Source organism: Thrips palmi, unplaced genomic scaffold, assembly GCF_012932325.1.
Source record: "Thrips palmi isolate BJ-2018 unplaced genomic scaffold, TpBJ-2018v1 HiC_scaffold_2, whole genome shotgun sequence".
NCBI classification, from domain to species: domain Eukaryota; kingdom Metazoa; phylum Arthropoda; class Insecta; order Thysanoptera; family Thripidae; genus Thrips; species Thrips palmi.
In genome coordinates, this window is record NW_023144629.1 from 8953903 (window position 1) to 8976702 (window position 22800).

The 22800-nt window shown below is 44.3% G+C and overlaps 4 protein-coding genes across 10 annotated transcripts; 2 read left to right on the top strand and 2 right to left on the bottom strand.

Moving 5' to 3' along the window:
• Positions 1–50: 50 nt before the first annotated feature.
• On the bottom strand, positions 51–7401 carry LOC117647248 (double-strand-break repair protein rad21 homolog). Of its 4 annotated transcripts, none has more exons than XM_034388929.1 (13): positions 7293–7401; positions 6482–6646; positions 6110–6339; positions 5840–6026; positions 5402–5736; positions 5050–5315; positions 4746–4966; positions 4482–4655; positions 4029–4406; positions 3811–3942; positions 3585–3716; positions 3334–3498; positions 51–3238 (listed from the first exon to the last, which is right to left on the bottom strand). In XM_034388929.1, the coding sequence occupies exons 2-13, from the start codon at positions 6623–6625 to the stop codon at positions 3113–3115; spliced, it is 2490 nt and encodes an 829-aa protein (XP_034244820.1). In that variant the 5' UTR covers positions 6626–6646; positions 7293–7401; the 3' UTR covers positions 51–3112. The 4 variants fall into 4 exon arrangements, with proteins under 4 accessions (XP_034244820.1, XP_034244819.1, XP_034244818.1 ...); XM_034388928.1 differs by having other exon boundaries at positions 7277–7399; XM_034388927.1 differs by lacking the exon at positions 7293–7401 and adding an exon at positions 7031–7190.
• Positions 7402–7444: 43 nt separating this feature from the next.
• On the top strand, positions 7445–10496 carry LOC117647264 (G2/mitotic-specific cyclin-A). The gene is made up of 7 exons (XM_034388957.1): positions 7445–7584; positions 7671–7843; positions 8189–8302; positions 8388–8633; positions 8707–8930; positions 9006–9210; positions 9281–10496. The coding sequence occupies exons 2-7, from the start codon at positions 7682–7684 to the stop codon at positions 9596–9598; spliced, it is 1269 nt and encodes a 422-aa protein (XP_034244848.1). The 5' UTR covers positions 7445–7584; positions 7671–7681; the 3' UTR covers positions 9599–10496.
• LOC117647274 (protein-L-isoaspartate(D-aspartate) O-methyltransferase) lies at positions 10447–12662 on the top strand. 3 transcript variants are annotated; one of them, XM_034388972.1, is made up of 6 exons: positions 10447–10565; positions 11224–11362; positions 11441–11577; positions 11675–11900; positions 12028–12113; positions 12199–12384. In XM_034388972.1, the coding sequence occupies exons 2-6, from the start codon at positions 11251–11253 to the stop codon at positions 12382–12384; spliced, it is 747 nt and encodes a 248-aa protein (XP_034244863.1). In that variant the 5' UTR covers positions 10447–10565; positions 11224–11250. The 3 variants fall into 3 exon arrangements, with proteins under 3 accessions (XP_034244863.1, XP_034244865.1, XP_034244862.1); XM_034388974.1 differs by lacking the exon at positions 10447–10565 and adding an exon at positions 10769–10956 and having other exon boundaries at positions 12199–12662; XM_034388971.1 differs by lacking the exon at positions 10447–10565 and adding an exon at positions 10957–11093.
• Positions 12663–13682: 1020 nt separating this feature from the next.
• LOC117647240 lies at positions 13683–18720 on the bottom strand. Of its 2 annotated transcripts, XM_034388919.1 has the most exons (12): positions 18573–18720; positions 18270–18487; positions 16818–18141; positions 16595–16715; positions 16251–16484; positions 15898–16110; positions 15502–15705; positions 15181–15407; positions 14839–15055; positions 14499–14747; positions 14321–14392; positions 13684–14241 (listed from the first exon to the last, which is right to left on the bottom strand). In XM_034388919.1, the coding sequence occupies exons 3-12, from the start codon at positions 18131–18133 to the stop codon at positions 14191–14193; spliced, it is 2904 nt and encodes a 967-aa protein (XP_034244810.1). In that variant the 5' UTR covers positions 18134–18141; positions 18270–18487; positions 18573–18720; the 3' UTR covers positions 13684–14190. The 2 variants fall into 2 exon arrangements, with proteins under 2 accessions (XP_034244811.1, XP_034244810.1); XM_034388920.1 differs by lacking the exon at positions 15898–16110 and having other exon boundaries at positions 13683–14241.
• Between the last annotated feature and the right edge of the window lie 4080 nt (positions 18721–22800).

A 22800-nucleotide genomic window follows, 5' to 3' on the forward strand; every position in this document is an offset into this window, starting at 1 on the left:
AAAGTGACCAATCAATTTTTTTTCAAAGGTGGAAAAAAAAACATGAACCATTCTATCAACACAGCTAGAACATTTATTTCAATTGAAATGAGTGATGTAAACACTGCTTATAAGCCATGAAGTTGTACAAGACACCTTTCTGTAAACTTAGTCTAAATACATCTGAATAGAAAGGTCCCTCAAACCCCACCCCTCCCAAAGATGTTAAACATAATACATTTTTGATATAATAGCTAACCAAATTTTCAGTTTTCATTTGAGACTGTGACATAACATTCAGGGGCCATTGCTGGTCTACATTCGGGCAATACATCTATTTGCAGCAAAAGTACAAAAGCAGCAGCAAGACTAAAGACAGCACCTAACTAATTGAGAGAACATAAACAAGACAAAAATGGTTGGGTATGTTGACAAAGTTATGTGCAGTGTTCAGTCAAGCTTAATCCAGACTCATTAGCACAGTCAAACCAGCTTAAAACATGGGGAAAATTAGGGTCCCATTTCTTGGTTAAGAGAGAAAACCATGATCTTTCCAACGGCACCCTCCTTGCATTCCTCTACAGGCCGCACACAGATATTATGGTTAACCCATCATGGCAAAGAACAAAAATTGAACTCATGTTTCAAGCAGGTCCCATGCAGTACTATCAAGTAAAACCCAATTACCGTATTGACTGATAACATTAACGCTATAAAATTTGGGTTTAGATCAACTGTTTGTAGAATGTGTCTACTTAACAAGAAGTCCAACACTAAACAACTTGGTAATGAGATAATAAGTTATAACAGTAACATGACATTACTTTACACATGATGGGTGAGAGCTCACCTGCATTCTACTTTGTACATTTTAAGTTTTAAAATGGTCCTCATTGCTGCAGTGATTTCATATACAACCAGTATTGGCATTAAATACATCCTGCAACAACTGTTTCATGACATAGCAGTAATTGAAAATGTCAAATTGGAGTTCCTTTCAAAAGCTTGAAACATTGGTTGAGTCACATAGGCAAGCTGTAAAAGAACTTGAATTTACACATTTCCAGGTGTCATAACAAAACATGCCAAATTATTGACAAAATTCTGAATATGATAGGTACTAATGACTTATGAATAATGTTCTTGGCAGGCACTCGTGCATCTTAATTTACTTAAAACCATAAATTTTGGAGGTACACCCAAGTAGCTGCTCTAAAGAAAACTCATAGCAACATGAAAATTCTTGGCCACATACCCTTATCTTATGGCTTATCTGTATATGAAGTGCAACACTTACACATTAACACACAGAATATACAAAACCACACACACACACATGCACTCACATGATTATGGAATCACAGCTTTCACAAATATTGACCAGTCATAAACCCAATTCTAAGAAGAAATTCACAAATCACCCAGCAGCTGAACTTACTTGAACAAAAGACATCAGAAAAACTTAGTTATTGTTTGTGCAGAGAAAGAAGGTAGTGAATTGCAGTCATGATATGATATGATAAAGAACATTTGAACATGACAGGGAAATTGGAGACTGGGGAGACCCTCTATAAGAAGCCACATCATTAGCTATTCATGCAATTAAAAAATAACTGTAATATGGGGAACAATGGGGGAAATTCACAGGTGCGGATCCAGAAACGGGTTAGGGGGGAAGAAAGGGGGGATGTCGCAAAAGTTGCCTACATACAGTGGCAATGTGTGACCCCCTGAATCCGCGCCTGGAACTTCTAGCCCTTCCCATTTGCAGTATGAATGCAACCAAGATGATATTTAAATATAAACTGGTAGGGTTAAAATTTTGAGGGAAATGCCATGACAAAGTTGAAGTAAATGAACAGCTCTCATAGAACTGACTCTTGTCTAAGCTGTGTGATGTCACTAACATGAAATAATTAATACTTCACAAACATATTTCCTACAATAGAGATTTTATAACCATATTACACTTACATAACTTGGAACATTTTAGGTATGCATGTTATGTCAATACAGAAATAATAATAATAATAATAATTAAAAGCTCTCTCTATATAATTAAATACCAATGTACAGGCAGCTAACAAGTAATCAAAAGATAAATTTCACCTAAAACAATATGTAAAATACGTTTTTAACACCATTGTCACAAAATAAAGTGACTCACTACTCCAAAACATTTCCAAAAACACAGGAACTTAACATATCCAGACTTAGGGAAAATTTCAAATGTTCAAATGAAAAGATGACAATATGTTTAAATTTGTGGAAAACAAATTAAGACAAAATAAAATATTTCGTAAAAAAGGTGAAAAAAAAGTATTTTCTAGTCTTTGGACTAAGTCAACAAACCTTTGAAGAATTATGCTTCACTTCACAAAAGTTAAAATAAAATTTGTACAAAAATAAGAGCAATGTGTTTTGCAGGGAATAAAGTCACAAGACACCAAAGAATGGGAAGCAAAAGAAAACTACACTGATACAATGTCCACATCATAGACCATCATTTCCAATAATTGGAAAAAAAATATTCTCCAAATACAGAAAAACCAAAGTTATAACACACAAAAACACTCAACGGTAAGCAAGAGGTCTCATCAAAATTGTTTCATTGGTCCTTTAATCATAGTTGACACAACAGAAAGTACTTAATGATGAATTCTGGTATTGTGAGACCATTTTAAGGAAACAAGACTAAACCTTCTACATGCAACAACCCATTGGTCACAATGATTGTGACCATTGTGAACATTATCTGATCTCAATCACAATGCGTCCAATCATGGTGCAAACTTCCACAGGCACTGAAGAGTACAAATTCACAAATATCAGTGTGAATGCACTTCAATACCTCTGCAGTATTAAGGTGATTCAAAATCTTATTTTGAATTCGATAATGCTGCAATTGCTGTTGGCTACACAATTTAAATTGGTACATACAATACTTGAATACAAGGACACATGAAATAAATTTTAGAAACCTCTTACAACTGACAATTAAAAAAATAAAGCAGAAACTAAAGGTACAGAAAACAGTATTGGAATTCAAGAAATTGAAAACTCCATGGCAAAAACTGGAGCCCAGGTAACCACATGCTCTTATTATCTTAATCTAGAACAACACTTTAAAACTCTACAAACAAGGATTGTCAAACTTAGCTCCCCTAGTCATAAGAATGTCATCATAAGATGAATTTTGTTGGAGCTCCATAACATGGTGTTTCTTCAAAACCAGCATAGAATAAAACTTCTGGGCAGCCTGTTCAAGATAGTAAATTTAAACATTAGATTTTAATAAGACTTGAGATTAGAATTTTAATAATAAAACTTAAGTCCTATCAATGAGAACCTTACCTGTTTGCGGTTGTTCCTGTAAGTCATTTCTGACAAATAAACACCTGCACCATTCTCCTTAGTTGCTAACTTTGTCTTGATCACAGAATACATTTGGGCAGCTCGCTTGTTTGTTACCCTCTCTTCAAACTGTTCATAGGTTTCGTCACCCTGCTGCTCCTCTGGCTGAAATTTAAATGTTTTAATTAGACAAACGTTTTATACTAGACAATGAAATCTCTGAATACAGGACAATATAAAGAACAACTAACCGGTCCAGCAGAATGGGGAAATTCATAATCATCGTTGTTCCAGGGTGTGTTGGGACCTCGTTCAGAGACAGCTCCGGGAGTCATAGCTGGCAAGTGATGATCTGAATGGTCATAGCCCACATTTGCCATGTCCTACAGAAAACAGAATCAGACATCTTGTTACACAATACCATGCACGTTTGATATTTGAAGCAGAGAATGAGCTTTAACCAACGCCATCACTGACCTGATGATCATATCCGACATTTTCCATCATGGCTTGCTGCTCGGCTGTCAGGTCTGGCTGATGAGGTCCTGCTGGTGCCACTGGAGTCTGCATTCCTAGTGACGGCTCATGCTGACCCAATAACATGGTCATCTATGGAAAGAGATAAGGCTTTAATTGCAAGACAAGAAAACAGTATTGTTCCCTTCAACTAATAATTTAAAAAAAAAGAGCCTTACCTGATCAATGGGAAGCTCTGGGATGTCATGATCCAGGTTGGCTGCAGGTGTGTTAGGATCTAGATAGGGTGGTGGAACAGAATTGTGTGGGTCCATAAACGGTGTAGAACTGTGGTCAATGTATGATGGGTTCAAAGACATAGGACCGGGAGTCTGAGGGTCAATGTAAGACTGAGCTACAGACAGAGGGCCTCCTGGGGTGGCACCATCGATGTATGGTGGAGGCATAGACATAGGCCCACCAGGTGTTTGATCTAACTGTCCTAGTGGAGTTGGTGGTTCCATCATGCTACCATGACCACCCATCATGGAGCCTTGCGGTACCATATTACGTAATTCATCATCATCTTCAACAGCCCGGCGCTGTGCAGCAGGAACCTGACACAAAATCACAATGAAAATAGTGCTGATTGTAAGAAAAACACTCCTTTGAGAGCGGAGAATTCAGCATACCTCTTCATGGTCGATTTTGCGTTTGCGTGATGCCCTTGTTGTCCGTGCCGGTTCTGGTTGAGGGGGAGGAGCGAGTTCATCCATACCCTCCAAAGGAAGAGGATCTCTTTCTAAGTCAATGTTCTGGTCTTCAGCAGTAATAGTTGTTCTACTAGTCAAATGTCTCTGATAATTCTGCAGAGGATAATAAAAGAAATTGATCAATAATTAAAAAACAACAGCTCTAGCTACACATTGAGGTAAATCTCTGAATCTTTCACGGACCTTAAAGAGACACCGAGCAGGAAGAGAACGGCCTGGCAAAGCAAACAGCTTTTCAACACCTCCAGTTTCCTTCCAGTGCATCAACCGCTTAGTTGGGGGAGCCAAGTCCAATGTAGTCACAATGTCAGTTGTATCAGACAGTTGTGACTTCATTTCCTCTCCGGAGATATTCTTAGTCTCATCCACAATAAGTTTCCTCTTGCGCTTAGCCTTAGTAAAGCCTGAATACAAGAAATGAAATTAATATTCAGTTCAGCATAAAGGAATATTGCTAGGGAATGTATTGGTAAACACTTGAACAGACCTTTCAAAGCAGAGGCATCAACTGGAGCCAATGCAAAGCTTTCTTCTTCGTTTTGTAAAAGAGTTGTTTGCTCGGGCATACCACTTTCAGCCATATGGTCCTCTGGAAGATGGAGGCTAATGGTGTTGTCAACCATAGGGTGATGAATAGAGGATTCTAAATTTAAGAAAGCTCCATCAGGGGCAGTAAGGGCATCTGGCATAAGAAGCTGGTTGTCTGGATCCAAATTCCCTAGACCTGTACCAGGTCTGGAATCACCATTAGAGCTGTAACACAAGAGAATAAGAGGATGCAAAAGTTAAAAGTGCTCACCAAAAATTGATTGTAATATTAGTTTTTGGTTAACTCATACCTATCACGTCCCACAGATGGAGGAGCATCATAGTGGTCTCCCATGTCATCATCACTGTCTAGATCACGGCCAACAGACAGATCTTTGTCATGGAGAGGGTTGACACTTTGAAGAAGGGCATTGGTGTCTACTGCATCCCCAATTGGTGCATCATCAAATAGACCTCCTTCAAAGAGACCACCAGAAATAATATCTTGGCCAAGATTTCCACCAAAACCATCGTCTCGAATTGGAGCATCCATCTCAAGGGCTGATCGAATTGAGTGGCCACCCACAGCACGCAGGTCTTTATCTTCCAGATCCACAGGTGGGCCATCAGAAAACAAGAGATTATGCTGGAACATTAGAAAGAGCACACCAAGGATTAAGTATCATTAAGGGAAGTTCTCATTCATGACTATTGAGAGTGCACAGAATATTAATTTTAAAAGGCTGTACCTGCTCCAAAGATGGCTCCAAAGCATGTGGGCTACGCATGAGGTCAGTATGGTCAGCATCAAACGCACCCATGTCCCCAAATCCATCATCATGAGGAACTAGAGTAATGTTTCCATAATCTTCACGCATGGTGATTTCTTCAGCACGTGATTGATTTAGTGTGAACTGAGCTTCTATGTCTACATCACTGTAATGATCAAATGTGTTTTAAAACCACAGTCAACATGTGGGATAAAAAAAATATGGTATCATTGAAGAGAAAACACTGACTTGAGTTCTGGCATTGCGGAGTCAAAGTCATGAAAAACTTCTGGGAGAGTGATAGCAGTAACAGCTGCTTCTCTGTGTTCTTCAGGCAGATCCACCATACCAGGCCGGAAGGCCATTTTAATTTTGACGAAGGCCTCATTACAATCAGCTAACAAGTATTTGGCTTTGCGAGAGTATATTCTTACAACTCCAAGCAGCAAATGACCAGAGGTTCGAAGAGCCATTTTCACCTGAAAAAAGAAAAACGTATATGCAATGAATGAAACCTGGGAACCTCAAAACTGAGACCAAAACATCGAAGAGAATAAATTCAGTCAAATATAAACAGACATAGCAGCAGCCTTTATAGGATTAAGGATTAATGTGTCGTACCTTTGGTCTCAGAATACCGTCAACTGATGTTTCTATGTTGGTTTCGAAGACATGTGCCTTAGTGAGCTTTTTATCCCAATGTGCCGCTAACCAAATACGGGCCAGAGGGCCCTTCTTGGCCAACACAAAATGTGCGTAAAACATGGTGAACGGAGTTCAAAAGACCTGAAAGAAGTAGGAATGATAATAAAAGCTACAAATATGCTAATAAAACCATAAGATATTCACACATATCTACTAAATTTAAGCAAGGAGGGCAAGGAATGGGGACAAGTAAAACAACATTTTAGAGGCATGTCAATAAAAATATGTGTAGAAACAGTAAGGGTAATAAATTGGGATGTACCAACGAGAAGTCAAGCAGAAAATAAATTTGGTACAAGCTAGAAAAGTTTTCTGAGGTTAGATGAAAATAAACCGCAGTTTGTTGTTGCTTGGCGGTTTATTTGGTTATACGGCCAAGCCTGAGGTACACATCAATTTGGCGGGCCCCGCACTTTCTCGTTTTCCCAGTAATTAGATCAATCCAAACCCGACTTTATAACTTACTCGATAAAGATAAATCTATTCCAAAGGCTTAGAAACAAAAATAAACACCGGTGTTGTTGAATAACACGAAAACATTTCACAAATTTTCCTGCTGACAGGAGAGGGGCGACACAAATCGACACAAATACACAACTTCAAGATGGCGCCGGTGGCGGGGTGAAGCGGGGTGTGGTGGGGTGCGGCGTTGCCAAGCCCAACGTAAACCAACAGAAAATTCTCGTGGTTTTCTTTTTCGCTCGCACTGACCCGATAGTTTTCGTACCTCCCCGACCCGTTAAATTGTTTTACTTCCAGGTGCAGTAAGTGCGAGTCGGTTCACGAGTGTTGAAATATTCGGCGTCCCGGCGTTCATCGCGCCGCGTTGGCAATGGCGCAGTTGAATGCGCGTGGTGGGCGCGTTGCGTGATTGGCTGGCGGTCACGTGGCCGCGCCGACGCACCTCATTGGCCGGCCGTCTGTAACGGCTCGTTTTGGCAGTGTTTAAAATATTTGAAATAATCCTCAGTCACCCGGCGCCGGAGCCACAAGGACTGCGGTCGTTGGAGTCCGCCCAAGTAAGACGCCCGTTACTTGCGGTAATGTCTCGTGTTTGAACTGACGTTTCCTCAGTGCGTTGACTTTTCTGTCGGATATTTATCAGGTAAAGACAAAATGGCTTCGTTCCACATCCACACCGACCAAGAGAATCGGCCACCAGAACTTCGAAAGGCCAAGGATGTGTCTGCCAACTCGCAGGCTCAGCAAAAACGGACGGTTCTAGGTGTGATCAACGACAATGGGTCTCGTGCTGGCCAAAGTCGCGGCCTGAAGCCGGTAAGTCGGACGCCTTCCTGGTGCGCCGATCGTCGCGATTTCATTGTTTTGGTGCCTCCAACCAGTTTTGGCGGTCAGCCCTATTTCACCGGACTTTGGTTTTTCCGGTTTTGATGCGTCAGTGGGGTTTCCCATCCCTTTAGGCGACGTGGAGAGCCCCGCTTCTTTGTGGATTCTTTAACTTTTCTAACGCCTCCGGCTCTAACCGCCGTCTGTGATAGCTCTAGTTTTTGCGGACCCTATACGCTCATCTTGCTGTTGTGACCCTTCCAATGTTTTTTTTTTTTTTCATTGATTTGTCACTTGACGTGTGATTGAACTCTTATTTCGTCTCTTCTGTTTCAGGAGAAAAAGGGTACTTTTAAAATTCATGAAGATGTCGAAGACTTCAAAATCCATGAAGATGTTCCTGACCAGCAATCTGAACAATCCGCAGTCCTCGTTCCTGAATTGTCTAAGGTGTGTGATCTATTGAACTTTTGTTTGACACTCCTGATGTTTCCCAAGCTTGTTGCCAATCCCTCAATTTGTGGCTCTCTTGCAGGTGGTTGCCGCTGCCGAGCCCAAGGAAGATGAGTCATGTTCTGTGCTGGACGCAAGACCTGTTGTCGAATCTGCGGAACCTGAAGCAGATGTGTCCATGTCTGAAATTTATCAGTCTCCGATGCAAGTTGATGTATCTATTGTTGATTCATCACCAAGAACAAGGAGTAAAGCTGTGGCAGAGAGGATTCTTTTCGATATGGATGAGTACAGGGATGATATTTACGATTACCTGCTTGAAGCTGAAGTAAGTGTTTTTTTTTCTGATGGTTTTTGTTACCTGTTGTTAATGGGTTTACTTATAAAGCCTATTTGTTCAGACCAAACATCGCCCCAAGCCTAACTACATGCGTAGGCAGCCAGATATCACATACACCATGAGGACCATTCTTGTTGAGTGGATGGTCGAAGTTGCTGAGGAGTATAGATTGCAGACTGAAACTTTGTACCTTGCAGTGTCATACATTGACCGCTTCCTTAGCCTTATGTCTGTAGTCAGAGCCAAATTGCAGCTTGTTGGTACTGCTGCTATGTTCATTGCTGCGTAAGTTGAGTTTTATCTGTATCAGGTGTGTTTCTTTGAGAAGCAGTCAAATTACTATTGCTTTTTTTCTTTCAGTAAATATGAAGAGATCTATCCACCTGATGTTGGAGAATTTGTCTACATCACAGATGACACTTACACTAAGCGCCAGGTTCTGCGCATGGAGCATCTTATCCTGAAAGTCCTGGCTTTTGATATCTCTTCTCCAACTCCCCTAGTTTTTATTACTAACTACTGTGTATCCTTTGACTTCTCAGAAAGAGTCATGTTCCTTGCTATGGTAAGCCTTCTACCTGTGATATCATCTTCCTATTTTTACATTGTTAGTAATTGTTTTTAAAATTTTGCAGTACCTGTGTGAACTCTCCCTCCTGGAGGGTGATCCCTACCTTCAATTCTTGCCTTCTGTTCTGGCATCTTCCACCATTGCCTATGCCCGACATGCCCTGGGATTGGAGGCATGGCCAACAGACATTGCAGACAGCACTGGATACCAACTCTCCGCCCTCATTCCCTGCATAACCCACCTCAACACCACTCACGCCAGGGCCCCTCACATTCCCCAGCAGGCTGTTCGGGAAAAGTACAAGAACAATCGCTGGCATGGCGTGTCTCTGGTCAACCATCGCTTGATGGTGTTTAATGATGATGCACTTGTTGTTGAATAGGTTGTGATTCTTGTTGTTTTTTTTATTGCCAAAGTAACAGCTTTGTCTGCAAAATGTCGAGGCCCAATTTGAAACCTGTTTTCTGTTGCTGATATGTAGAGGCATTTTAAGTGCCTGTCTCACTTTTTGGTATGTCAGTTAACTTCTCTTAGGTATGTTTCGAGCTTACTCTTGAATTAGGCTCAACCATTGTGCCTTGTACTTGTAAGCTGTTTGGCAGATGAGGTATTTTGATATTTTGTACAATCTGTATTATAGTACATAATTTTGTATTAGTTTTTATGTTAAATTATTCCGATACATTATGATTGACATTGCTGACTTTAACATTTCAAACTCTCATTTTAATCTGTGATAAAACAGTTTCGTACTGTTAATCCAATGAAATCACAACATATTTAGTTTCAGAAATTGAATCACTCGTGCTCTTGTGTGTCCATTCTGCAATTTCGTTGAGGCAGTTAGTTCTAAATTTGAAGGGCCATCCCATGTTGTTTTTAATGTTTTACTTGGAAGTGGCACTTCAACTTGATGTCTGTATATTCTTCACCTAGTGTTTTAACTTGTTTTCTCTGCATTCCAGGAAAAGGTTTGTATTTTTCTCCAAGTACTTATGAGTTTTTAAAAAGTAATCACTGGAGCTTCTAATCAAGAAGATTCCTATAAATGTAGCTGTACTGAGAAGGCCATCTCCGCTTGATATTGTGTGTTGTAATGTAAGTTGTGATTGATCAAATTTCTGTTCGACCTTTGTATGGTCTTCAGTTTCTCACTGTGTGTTAATACTTGTCACATTATTTTACTGTTGAATGTAACTCCTGTGACATTTTTATTTAATTCCTAGCAGGCTGTGCATGCTTACTGCTGACTATTCCTCATTAAAAATTGACTGTATTTACAAAGTGTATTTTCAATCACACCCTGTCGTCCACCACTTCAAAATTCATCGTACACTCACTGCTGGCAGGTACATGTCATTCTGTTCGCAAGGATTTGTGTCTACACTCATCAGTCTGGACACAATTTGACAGCAATGACATTTGATGGAAATGTGAGGTGAGAGTGGAAGATTCAAGTTAGCTGCACCTTGGACGTTTGCGCTTTGCTGTAGGGGGGGAGAGGTAAGGTGTAATTTACACCTTAGGGAGAGGGGGGGGGGACTTGCAATAACAAAGATGGCGTTCAGACTTCAGACGACTTGGCGGAACGCGACCTAGCCCAGGGCGGGGGTGGCCTCGGTGGTGCGATGTGAGAGCGGGCCCCCTACCTTTTGCATTATTTTTAGTTTCGCTCAACTTTTTTATTTTCAAACTGAATCAACGTTCGTACTCTTAAGCACGAACAGTTTCTCGAAAATGGTAAGTGGCGCCAGTGGCCTTCCACTGCTGTGAGCGTAAAGCTCTTCGGATGTGTACTTATTTTGGAGGTTAGGTTCCGTTTGTACTGATTTTGTACGTTCAAAAATGGAGCGACTAAGTCCTGCCTAGATAGAATGGTAATTTTTTTCGGATTGCCTACAGATTGTTATGTTTCATTAGACAGAAATTGGCGTGCTCTTGCCTACCCAGCTGGAGCTTCCCTCTGTTGTTACTTCAGCCTGTTAGACAGCAGATTTTTCTTTCCAGATGAACTTACCCTTGTAACAGCCGTGGATGGGAAAGGAGTGCCTTTGGTTTTTTATACTAGTTGCAGCCTCAATTTTGTTTGCTATGGCTTGGAGGTCGCATGGGAAGACGAATGCAGACCTAGTTAGGAACTTGCGAGGTAAGTTACTTTTAACGCAGCTCCATATCAGTTGCACTGTTCTTTATGGACATGTCCTTATTTGTTATTTTCTTACAGCAAACAATATCATAAAAAGTGATGTTATTGAGAGAACTATGCTGGCAGTGGACCGTGGGAAATATTCCAAATCAAATCCGTATATGGATGCCCCCCAGGGCATCGGCTACGGTGTCACCATTAGTGCTCCGCACATGGTTAGTTCTTCATTCATGGTTAACAAGCTTTGCACTCTTGCATTTCTCTGTAAATCTCTATTTATTTATTTTCATGAGCACTGTTGTTGATTTCTAGCATGCCTACGCACTCGAACAGTTGAAAGACCATCTACGAGAAGGAAACAAGGCGCTAGATGTTGGTTCTGGCTCAGGATATCTCACTGTCTGCATGACTCTCCTTGTTGGGGAGAGGGGGCGAGTTGTAGGCATTGATCATATTCCTGAGCTAGTAGAATTCTCCCGGAAAAATGTTCTGTCTGACAAACCTGAGCTACTTAATACTGGACGTCTCAAATTAATCGGTAAATACTGTAGTAGTATTTTGGATGTTGCTGCTTCGCTAATACTATTATTATTTCTTGTTTGTTTTGAGTCACATAGGAAAAAGTTACTAGTAAAATATTCACATCAATGTTTTGTTTCTTACAGCCGGAGATGGCCGTGCAGGTTACCCTGAAGACGCTCCCTTTGATGCCATACATGTAGGAGCTGCAGCTCCAGTGGTCCCACAAGCTGTAAGTATTCAAGGACCTTTCCTCTCTACTGCTTTGGTTTTACTTTGATTTGTGTCCTTTAATTTTTTTTCCTTTTTCTTTCTAGCTGATCCAGCAGTTAAAGCCTGGTGGTCGTTTAGTTGTACCTGTTGGACCAGAGGGAGGCAGCCAAACCCTGGAGCAATTTGACAAGTCAAGTGATGGGTCGATTGTTCAGAAGACACTAATGGGTGTGGTGTATGTTCCTCTCACAGACCGAAATCACCAGTGTCCACCCAACTCCCAGCGATAATTTTGATAATCTCAGGATTGATAATACCTCAAATTTCTGCTTCAATTTGGACTGTTTGTGTACAGATAGAAATACAGTCCAAATATTAAGTTCATTTTATTTTTGGCTTCCACAATTTTATCTGTTAGGTCTGAAGAAGTCTATTTTGAGAATTGACTCCAGTGATGTTCAATCATCTCTTCCATTAAGAGATAATCTTTGTTTGTGAGATGTTCATAATTTTCAACATTAGACTTACTAGTCCTTGAGTACTATTACAATAGCTTTTTAAGAACACAGTTGTTGTTTTTTTTTTTTTTGTTTGGTTTTTTTTTTGTGGACATCCTCAATTCTGCTGCTTACTTGGTCACTTTGTTCTAGATATATTAAGCAAGTTTCTTGTAACTAAATTGAGACTTTTGCAATGGTTACATAAAACCCTCCTTTTCAATAAGCACTGCGCTCTAAAGCAGCATGCAAGTTTACTTCACTTTCCTCCAGTCTGGAAGGCCAGTTACTCTGGCAGAGAAGTTAATTGCATGCTGATTTGGAATGCATCAAAGAAAAAATATACATGTTAACAGTTTGTTTCAAAGGATTCTCATAAGATGTGATGTACTGAGTGCAGCAAGACCAAAGTTTTGAAGTGCAAAGCTGATATCACTCAACTAAATAACAGCAGTTGTTTAAAGCTGCGGATTCATATCTCATAGACATTGTGTGCTTTTGCTGGGTGTGCTTATTGTGTTCTCAAGAGCACATTTTTCCATCACTTTCAGAAGATTTCATAAGAAACCTTGTCACACTTGTGACAAGTTAGCTTAAGAGATAAGCTACTCAAGTCTTGGAAAAGTGCGAGCATGCCTGCAGGAGTTTTCTTATTTGTGTATGTTTAAGAGGTGTGGGCCCTTGGTTCCTAATCATATTGGTGTTGTGTAGATGGGTGAGGGAGGCATGTTCTTTCTAAAACTCTTCCCCCCCCCAGCTTGATCTGTATCACTGTCTATCCATTGATTTTAATAGTGTATGAATGAGATTTTAAAATTTTGTTGTCCTCACTCATTTTGAAGGCTTGATCACGAATGTTACATTTAAATTTTGTAAAAACTGACACCTTCTGTTGCTTTTACTTTGGGTTTGTGCCATTGTGTGTTTCTGTGATTACTTTTGCATTATTCTGCATGTATGGATGGATACAGTAGAGCATGGATGTGCATGCATACAAATGTGTATGTTAGGTTAAATGTTATGATGCTTAGAGTCAATGAATAGCGGTTAAATTCTAGAATGCTGACTGAGTTTGAAACACCACTTATATTTCTTTTCATAGTGTATAAAAAGTGCTTTTCCAAAAGAAGAAACTATTGACTTACATTTTGATTTTCTTTTTTTAAATTTTTTAATGGAATTATTTTTAAGCTCACACTTTCTTTTACTGTTTCTGTTAACCAATAAAATGTAAATTATAAAATCTTATGGTTTTGCTGTTATTTAATAACCTTTCCTCCTACACAACATTAAATTACACGTAATAAATATTATCTCATTTCTTCTGCTGTAAAATGTTAGTCACACAATTAATTCAACCCACACGAATAAAAACTTGGTATGCGTAGTAAAACTGCTGAATGTTCTGGTGTGAACAATTAAAATAAATACAAATGATATCTCTTATCAAATATCTCAATCTACCTATAAAAAATAAAAATCCATTCACAAAAATTGGGTATTAAAGTTATAAATTACTTTAAAAGGCACACTTGTTAAACCTAGTTGGTAACCATTAGGAATTCTAAAGATTTTAGTACCCGTTGTAAACTAATACTTTCATTTCCATGGGGGTTTCAACTGCAGATTAGAATTAGCACTTCCCGACGCCTGTGGAAGAAAAGAAGTGTCAAGAAACTTCACTATTGGATTTTGCAAAGGAACAAACACCTATTCAACAAAAACATACTTTTGCTCCAGACTGAGGCTTTTCTTCATCAAGTGGTGAATAGACTGGGTTACCAGGAGCTCTTTCCAGCAACTATCATAAGGAGCAAACAGAAAGGTTAGATGAAACACAGCAGTTGGCAGCGTTATCTCATGAACCAAATAGCAATGGCAATATCAAGACACTATAGCCTCCATACCATTTTGATGTACTTTCGGAGTTCATCATTTTCCTCGGTTTGGCTTGGTATCTGCTGAGTTGGGGTTGCATTTCGATGAGTTATTTGTCCATCCCGACTGAAGGGAGCTTCATCCACAGAAGACCTGCTACTGCACTGGCTCTGAGATTTCTGTTGTTGTTGGACCAGCATCCATGCTGTGTCATTACCTTTATCATTTCGGACACCAGGCTTCTCAGGTTTCACAGAACTGCCATTAGACCTTCCATTCTACAACAGAATAGCCAAAAGTAAGACTCACAAATAAAGTTGCAATTTAAAAAATACAAAAGAACCTAATGGTCAAAATTATAATACAAACACTATCATTTGGACTGCTGATAATATTCAATGCCTCTCGCCACTGGTTTTCCATAACTCCATGCAAACGCTCAGCAATTGTTGAGCTCCGTTTTTCATGAGCAGCGAGGCGAGTTTCCAATTCTTGAATCTGACGGGAGGCCTTAGTCAATTGGAGTTGCATGAGTCTCAGCTCTTCAGAATGCTTTTGTTCTAAGAGTGAGACTTCAAGTTTATGCCTGCAATGTTAACAACGCAAAAATATTATTCTCAAAAAGCATAGCATCATACCGGACTCTCTTATTTTAATCACTGTTATAAACAAAAAGAACAGCAAAATAATGATATATGAAACTGATCTCACTTTTCAGTCACATGTTGAAGTTGTCTCGCAGCAAGCTGAGCAACACTTCGTTCTCGACTTTCAAGTTCACGCTGCAGAGCTGATTCCGCTGTGTCTAGTTGACCTTGGAATTCTTTCAGTTTATCTCGGACAACACGCTCTAACTGTTTCTGGTAGAAGTCATGAAGCTCAGTTTTAATGCTCTCTAATTGTTCTGAGTTCTTTTTTAACTCACTCTGGAGATTTCTCTAAAAGAAAATTTGGTTAAAATTTCTCATTTCTCATTTTCTCATTTTTCTGAATAAAGCATGGCACTATAATTAGATGACTTCCACTAAGTACCTCTCGTTTTTTAGATTCATCAAGTTCTGCTCTTATCTTGTCCCTGTTTTGCTGTTGAGTATCTAATCGAGCCTTTTCTTCCTTGAGACGTGTCTGTAAAGTCGACTTTTCTTCTGCCAAAACAGCAATATTAGCTTCATGTGAAGTCAAAGATTTGGTTGCAGCATCCATAGCTGCCTGTAGCTTGGTCAGCTTTTCATGGTCCTGACGATCATGTTGGAGAAACAGTTGTTATGATTAAGTGACATAAGTTCTAGTGTTAGATGAGTTATAAAAAGTTATTACTGTTACACAGGGAGCAGGGAGCACAAATGATAAGACATTTAAGATAAAGGCTGCCATTAAGTATAAGTGGAAAAAATTAGTTAATTTTAAAATGTTAAGTGTTACATTCACCTCATTAATTTGTGCTCGAAGAAGCTCTTCTCTTTCCTCAGCTTCAGAGCAGGCAAGAGTTGCTGCGGCTAGCCTTCGTTCTAGCTCATGAGCTTTAGTTGCCAGTTGTTCCATTTGTGAACTATGAACCCGTTCCGCATTGTCACTTTGCTCTTTGTAGCCATGTGCTAGATCAAGGGCTTTAGATAGCTCAGTCTCATAACGTTCCATTTTCTGTTAGTTCCATACGCATAGCCAAGCCAAATTTAAAACTAATTAGGCAAAGCAGAAGCAGTTTTCTACTTCTTATAGATGAGATAAGATAAAAAAAAACAAGGCATGCTAAAATCAATGTCAAGACAAAACAAACTGACCTCCTGCATTTGCTTCAACTGACTCTCACTTCTCAACTTGTGGTCCTGGAGCTGCTTGGATAGGCCATGACGTTGGTCTTCCACAGACCGCCAGTGGTCAGCAAGGCTATTCCACGCACCCTGTAACTTTGCTATTGCTGCATCTTTGTCCGAATCAACTTGGACGGCAACAGCTAACTTTTGTTGGGATTCCAGAAGTTTAGTTTGAAGTGCTTGGACCAGTTGCTCACAGTGCTACAAAATATATATGGTATTACTAGTCGATTTTTACATGGCGTACCTAAATTATACAACTCATAATTTAGAAAACAATGAAAGAAAATTTATAATCAAGAACACAAACCTTGACGACGGCAGCGTTCCTCTTCATACTTTTGAAGTAGTTTTGTGTCAGCTGTACTCTTGGCTGCTGGTCGCTCTCCATCACTCCACAGCTCTGCAAGACTTGGTAGAGGTTTGGATGGCCTTTGAATGAACAGAAACAATTGTTTTCCAGCACCATTACAATAATAAAGTAAAGATTGTTTTTTTTTTTTTTTTAAAGCAATGAATTATTAGGATACATACACAATTTCTTCCTGTGAAACTGACCCTGTTGGGGGCAGAGCAGACCTCCTATTTCTGACAGCAGCTTGATCTGCACTTGATGGGAAAGAATCATGAGACATTACTTGGTGATGTTCATGTGAGGGCACGTCATCAATTTGTGCCTTCGGTTTGGCATGGGAATCCAAATCAAGTTTACGCCTCGAAGCAAAAACTTTGGGAGACTGCCTTGGAAGTGGACTGTTCTCAGATTGGAGCATTGTAGCAGTTTGGGGAGAGACAATCTGCTCCACAATGGGTTCACCAAGGGATTCTGCTGGTTTAGACTGTTTGGATGGAGAAGCCCATGCCTCTCGCACACCAAACCCAAGGTCTGGAATGGAACCCACATTTTCTCCGAGTTGATACTGCTTACGAGTAGTAGCGATTGGTTCTTCGATGGGTGGCTGGTATCTCTCTTTCTCAAGGAAACGGTCCACAGGCTTTTGACTCCTCTCCTTCTCAAGGAAACGATCCACATCCTTCCAATGCTCACGCACACCAAAACCAAGGTCAGGTATAGACCCAATAGTTTCACCTGGTTTGTGGACAATTCGGCGGACTTCGGGAGCATCATGAGTTCCCAATCGTGCTTCAATATTTTTCTGTTCTGCTTCTACTTCTTTTAATAAGCGATCAACTTCATCCAACTGAAGTCGAGCTACTCCATTCGCTGAATCTCTCTTTTGAGGTGAGGGAGGTAAAGCTCCTGCAACAAGGTCATTATCCTTGTTTGCTCTTGAGGCAGCACTGTCTCGCTTTAATCCATCCAAGAACGTGTCTACTTCACTCAACAACTCATTTCCTTTAGGTTTTTCTCGTCCTAAATTTTCCCAACCATCATCAGAAAAATTCCTGTAGGTTTTGGGAACCACTTTAGAGGGACTGGAATAGTTACGTCCCCATGTTCTTGATGATGGTGCTAAGGAGCGGTAGCTGCTGCTGGGAGTGGGTGGCAAAGAGTTATGTCGAGTAACTCTTCTAGAGGGACTCGAATTAAGACTAGAATCAGATCCAAGATGTCTGCTTGAGGGGTTCATTTCCCGTCTCATCAAATTTGAACTTGGGGATGAATAAACGGAACTTGTAGAATCATTCAATTTTGAGAACGAAGTGTCCTTCTTTTCAATTTGTGCAATTCTGTCTTCTAGCTCATTCACATGAGAAATAAGATCATTTACGACAGTTCGCCCAGCTAGATTGTCTCCATGACTGACTGAATCGGCGTCAGAAGAATCAACGAGGAAGAAGTCTGGTGGAATCAATAGCAGGATGTCCGTATCATCACTGTCACTCATCACTGCATCTGAAAACGGGCAAAACGAAAAGACTCAACGAAAAGAGCTGCGGTGTAGGTGAAAACTAGAAATGAAAAGTCCCTAGATCCGTAATACACCCATCTACAAGCTTGAAACTGCTCACAGAGGGACTTACCACAAGCAGAAGCAGTCCGCGATGCGCATTTCAGTTGAATCTATTTCAGCTGCGCCTAGACAGTGCATTGGAATTTCGTGGGCAGTCACAAGGCGAACTGATGTCTGACAGGTGTTCTGATCTTGGTGCAGCTGCAGCCAATGTCAAACGCCCCCACACTCCCCCATAACCTCTGTCAAATCACGCACAGCCACACTGCTCATGGTTGCATTTGCACCCTGACAGGAGAAAATTTCAATAATGAACATGAATAGAATTTAAAAAATGGGAGATCCGAGCACAAATGGAGCAAATTCAACTCACAGAATCGGCTTCCGGAGAAATAAACAAACTTTTCGAAAACGTAAACAACATCGGTGCAGGCAACTTAGCGGCAGAAAACGTCCTGTGTTCATCCGCCCATCCGCCACAGTATTTTTATCGTGCCTTTCGTCTACGTCAACCAATAAATTGAGTTTTACATTTTATTAATTTTATAAGAGATGTTTCGACTGAAAAAATTGGTTTTGGGTACTGAAGAACATGCCAAAACAGCCATTATTCTCGATGTTCGGTGTAGTGGCTAGCTCGCCGTGAAGGGTGGCAACCGGAGCGCCAAATTCGAGTGGGGGCGCGCTATCGGCCATCCGAAGCATCCCCTCCCGTTAGGGCACTTTTTCGACAGCAGACTGATGCAGTAGTAGTAGCAGTCAGGTTAACAGGAGGAAAAAAAAACATATTTGTTTGATTACTGAGCGACTTGATCCAACAGTTCGTCTGGGTCAATTTTTTTTCGACACCTTTTGAGTGACGTGATGAAACGGGGAGGGGGGGGGGGGCTTCTTCAACGGGCTTGCAACCAGCCCGACAAGAGCTCTGATCCCTTCCCCAACAGTGTGCTTTCGTCGCTGTGCCTCGCACGCATGGGCCGCGCCTCGCTGGCCAACGGTAGGTGCAAGAGAGAGAGAGAGAGAGGGACAGCAACGAAGACTATACTGGGCGCACGTGCTCGTTATTTCGTCACCCTAGTCCAGTCCGAGTCACTCCACTGCAAGACCGATTCCGGGAGTCGTTTTCGTCGCTCTGTCTCTCTCGCACTCATGGCGCTGGCTTCCCGTAGAGGTGCGAGACAGGCAGAGCGACGAAAACGACTCTCGGAGTCAGTCTGCTGCACTCACTTATCGCCCAGGGGCCACGACGGCGGCGTTGGGCGCGACGTCGCGACGTCGGACGCGAAGGGCGGGGCGGCGGGGGCGGCGGGGGCATGGAAGGGGCTGGGGTGTCTGGCGCGGACCGCGGTCCGCCGTGTGCTATGGGAACCTGTTGGCGCGCCGCGCGCCACGCCGAGCGCCACGACTACCAAACAATGATTATTCTGTGTTTCCTTCGGGCTTCGGGCCGCCGCGCCGCCGTGCGGCGTGGCCATGCCGGGGATACCAGGCCAGCTGAAAAGAAAACGAAAATGACTTTCTCTGGCCGCGTCACCGCCGCGCACAGCACAGCACAGCGCCACGAGGGGGCGGGGCGGGGCACAGTGGGCCAGAAGACCGGTGGAGGCGGCCAAAACTCTAGACGCGTTTTGAGCTCCAGAGTCGCTAAATGGGACTCGAACCGAACGTGTGACCCCACCAATGGATTCCTCGTTCGGAGAGCAATCCATTGGTGGGGTCACAGGTTCAGTTCGAGGCCTATTTAGCGGCTCTGGAGCTCGAAACGCGTCTAGAGTTTTGGCCGCTCCACTGGTCTTCTGGCCCACTGTGCGGGGCGGGGCGGGGCTGACCAGCACCGGCAGCCAGCCACACGCGGCTGCAGCAACGCCTTCGAGAAAAGAGACCTCTCAGGAACCGAACGCAGCAAAGTTCGGTTCTCCGAATTCTCGCGGGGTGAATAAATCCCACCTCTTTTCCTCCCGTAGCCGTAGTTGAAAGTCCAGTCTTGAACCTTTGCAAACCGCCCTGGGTGTCTGCCGGGGTCGTGTCGAAAAGGTTACCAAACCGCAGTGCCTTCCCGAGACCGGAAGCACTAAGCAGCCGGAAGCCGTCGCGTCGCGGGATTGGACTGTTCCGCTTCCTTTCCCGTCTTGAAAATTAGACCGGCGGCGCCACTGTATGTCGCTGCACACTGACTCCGAGAGTCGTTTTCGTCGCCCTGTCTCTCTCGCCCTCATGGGGCGTCCCGTGTACGGGGCGTGTAGGTGCGAGAGAGACGACTCCCGGAATGAGTGTGCTGGGCGCGGTGCCGCTAGGGGTGGCGCTCTTTGCTGCTCGGGGCGCGGATTGCAATCGGCGAAGCAACGAGGTTAGCCGGCGTGGCGGCGCGCGGCGGGGCGGCAGTGCGAGGACCACGGACCCAGGCCAGGACCCCGCCGGTAGCCAGGGCGCCGCACAGCTGGCTCAGGACCCACGGAGGACCGGGCCGTCGTTTGGGCCAGCCGGCCGTCCTGGCAGTCCCTGACAGTCCCTGGTCCCTGGTCCCACGGGCCGCGCCGTGCCGCGCCGTGCCGCGCCGTGCCGTGCACACGACGCCGTGGAGTAATGTAGCCGCGCAATCTATTTTCCGAATGTGGGTGGGTTTGTCTCGGGTGCCCCTCCCCCTCCCCCTCCCCCGCCCCGCCCCGGCCGCCGCCGCCACCCCGCGGGCTCCCAGGCCGGCGGCGGCCGCGCGGCGGAGCGCCGTAGCGCCGCGCCCACGGCGTCCAGGGCCTACGGCAACATGCAGACGCGTCCGGGCCGCGCGGGCCGTCCGGGGTGGGGGCTCAAGGACGCGCTGGAGGCGTGGTGGCGGCGTGGTGGAGGCGCGGTGGAGGGCCCGGAGGGGGTGCACGCGGCACCATGGCGGCACGCGGCCGCGCGGCCGCGCGGGGGGCCTCCACGGCGGCCACCGGGCACCGGGAGTCTATAAAGGGGACCGGGCGCCGGCGTGCAGGGCTAGTCCTCCGGCTCCTCCAGGGAACCCGACCACGCCTCCAGGATGCGGGCCAGAGTGAAGCAGGTAGCGATCGCGGAGTGCACCGAGTGTGTGTGTGTTTGTGTGTCCAGTGTGTGTGTGTGTGCGTGTGGCGTGCAGGTGTCCAACCGAAGGCATGTCGGCATGACGGCCACTGGGACGGCGATGGGGTGCTGGAGCTCCGCCGGCGTCGAGCTGGCCTCCTGGTCGTCGCGTGAGTGCTTGTCCGCAGCAAACGCCCCCGGACGCCCCGACGGCACCGATGGCTATCCGACCAGTGTATCGGTCCGGTCGATGCGGAGTACGCTGTACCGACCCGCTCGCCTCGCCGGACGAATTATTTCCCATCATTTCCCTTCGGAGCAAAAATGGGGGAGGGGGATGTTTCTTCCATTCAAACTTTCGGTTCGCGACTGGGACCGGACCCTGCGAAACTACCGCCAACAGTTCTGCAGAATCCATTCATTGGGTCATTCCCCAGGCACTTTTTGAAGGGCCGGGGGGATCGCCACCCTCTGCATAACTGTTGAAGGGCGCCCGCCTCGCCTTGCGGTATAAATTATTGTCGATGGGCAAGCCCGGCAACGCAACGCCAATGGCTGCGCAGCGTTCTTCTAACAGACCGCCCCCTTCGCACAGTGGGCGAGAAGACCGGTGGAGGCGGCCAAAACTCTAGACGCGTTTTGAGCTCCAGAGTCGCTAAACAGGGCTCGAACCGAACGTATGACCCCACCAATGGATTGCTCTCCGAACGAGGAAACCATTGGTGGGGCCACACGTTCGGTTCGAGTCCCATTTAGCGACTCCGGAGCTCAAAACACGTCTGGAGTTTTGGCCGCCTCCACCGGTCTTCTGGCCCACTGTGCTTCGTCCCGCCCTCTCGTGTTCAAAAAGATCGCAACTTTGGCCGCGCTTTTACGAGAGGGACGGCCGCCAAAGTGCTTGTAAAGCAGTTCTCTTTTAGGGATGCTCCCCGCCGCAGTGCCGCACTATACGCGGCCGGCCGTCATATCAACGCGGTTCATTGTAGTCGTAATATCGATTCAAAAGCCGGGTCGGGTCGGGCCGGGTCGGGTCGGTCCCGCCAGTCCAGCCACCATCGAGTGACGAGCCTGTCGACTGATTCCGAGAGTCGCTGTCGTCGCTCTGTCTCTCTCGCACCGACACGGATCGCCCCTTGAGTGCGAGAGAGACAGAGCGGTGAAAACGACTCTCGGAATCAGCCCTCTGATACGCGCGGCCCTTGATGTTGCTGCGGCTGCTTTCGGCCGACTCGGGACGGGGGCTGCTTTCGTCACCCTGTCGCCCTGTCCGTCGCACTCATCGTGGGGCGTCCCGCGGGGGTGGGGTGCGAGAGAGACAGACACACTGCCGGTTCGAAGGCGATGATGACGGGTGGCCCATGGGGGAGGTGGGCTTGGTGCGGCATGGGATTCGTACGTAGTGGGACCATGGGGAGACGTGGGCGACCAGAGCAGTCCCGTGGCCCCCTCGCGGTGAAAGGAACGCGCAGTACTGTTCGTTGCGTTTATTCGAACCGCCCTGCAGACCGATTCCGAGAGTCCTTTTCGTCACCCTGTCTCTCTCGCACTCGTGGGGCGTCCCC

Bases quoted from the DNA above. Each gene is read 5' to 3' on its own strand.
- LOC117647264 (XM_034388957.1), top strand. From the start codon at position 7,682: ATGGCTTCGTTCCACATCCACACCGACCAAGAGAATCGGCCACCAGAA. The intron at 7,844-8,188 runs GTAAGTCGGACG...CTTCTGTTTCAG, and splicing joins AAAGTCGCGGCCTGAAGCCG to GAGAAAAAGGGTACTTTTAA. The intron at 8,634-8,706 runs GTAAGTGTTTTT...CTATTTGTTCAG, and splicing joins ATTACCTGCTTGAAGCTGAA to ACCAAACATCGCCCCAAGCC.
- LOC117647248 (XM_034388929.1), bottom strand. From the start codon at position 6,625: ATGTTTTACGCACATTTTGTGTTGGCCAAGAAGGGCCCTCTGGCCCGT. The intron at 6,340-6,481 runs GTACGACACATT...TTCTTTTTTCAG, and splicing joins ACGGTATTCTGAGACCAAAG to GTGAAAATGGCTCTTCGAAC. The intron at 4,967-5,049 runs GTCTGTTCAAGT...TCTTGTATTCAG, and splicing joins TGATGCCTCTGCTTTGAAAG to GCTTTACTAAGGCTAAGCGC.
- LOC117647274 (XM_034388972.1), top strand. From the start codon at position 11,251: ATGGGAAAGGAGTGCCTTTGGTTTTTTATACTAGTTGCAGCCTCAATT. The intron at 11,363-11,440 runs GTAAGTTACTTT...ATTTTCTTACAG, and splicing joins CCTAGTTAGGAACTTGCGAG to CAAACAATATCATAAAAAGT. The intron at 11,578-11,674 runs GTTAGTTCTTCA...GTTGATTTCTAG, and splicing joins CCATTAGTGCTCCGCACATG to CATGCCTACGCACTCGAACA.
- LOC117647240 (XM_034388919.1), bottom strand. From the start codon at position 18,133: ATGAGTGACAGTGATGATACGGACATCCTGCTATTGATTCCACCAGAC. The intron at 16,111-16,250 runs GTCAGTTTGTTT...TGGAACTAACAG, and splicing joins AGTTGAAGCAAATGCAGGAG to AAAATGGAACGTTATGAGAC. The intron at 14,393-14,498 runs GTATGGAGGCTA...TCCTTATGATAG, and splicing joins TCCGAAAGTACATCAAAATG to TTGCTGGAAAGAGCTCCTGG.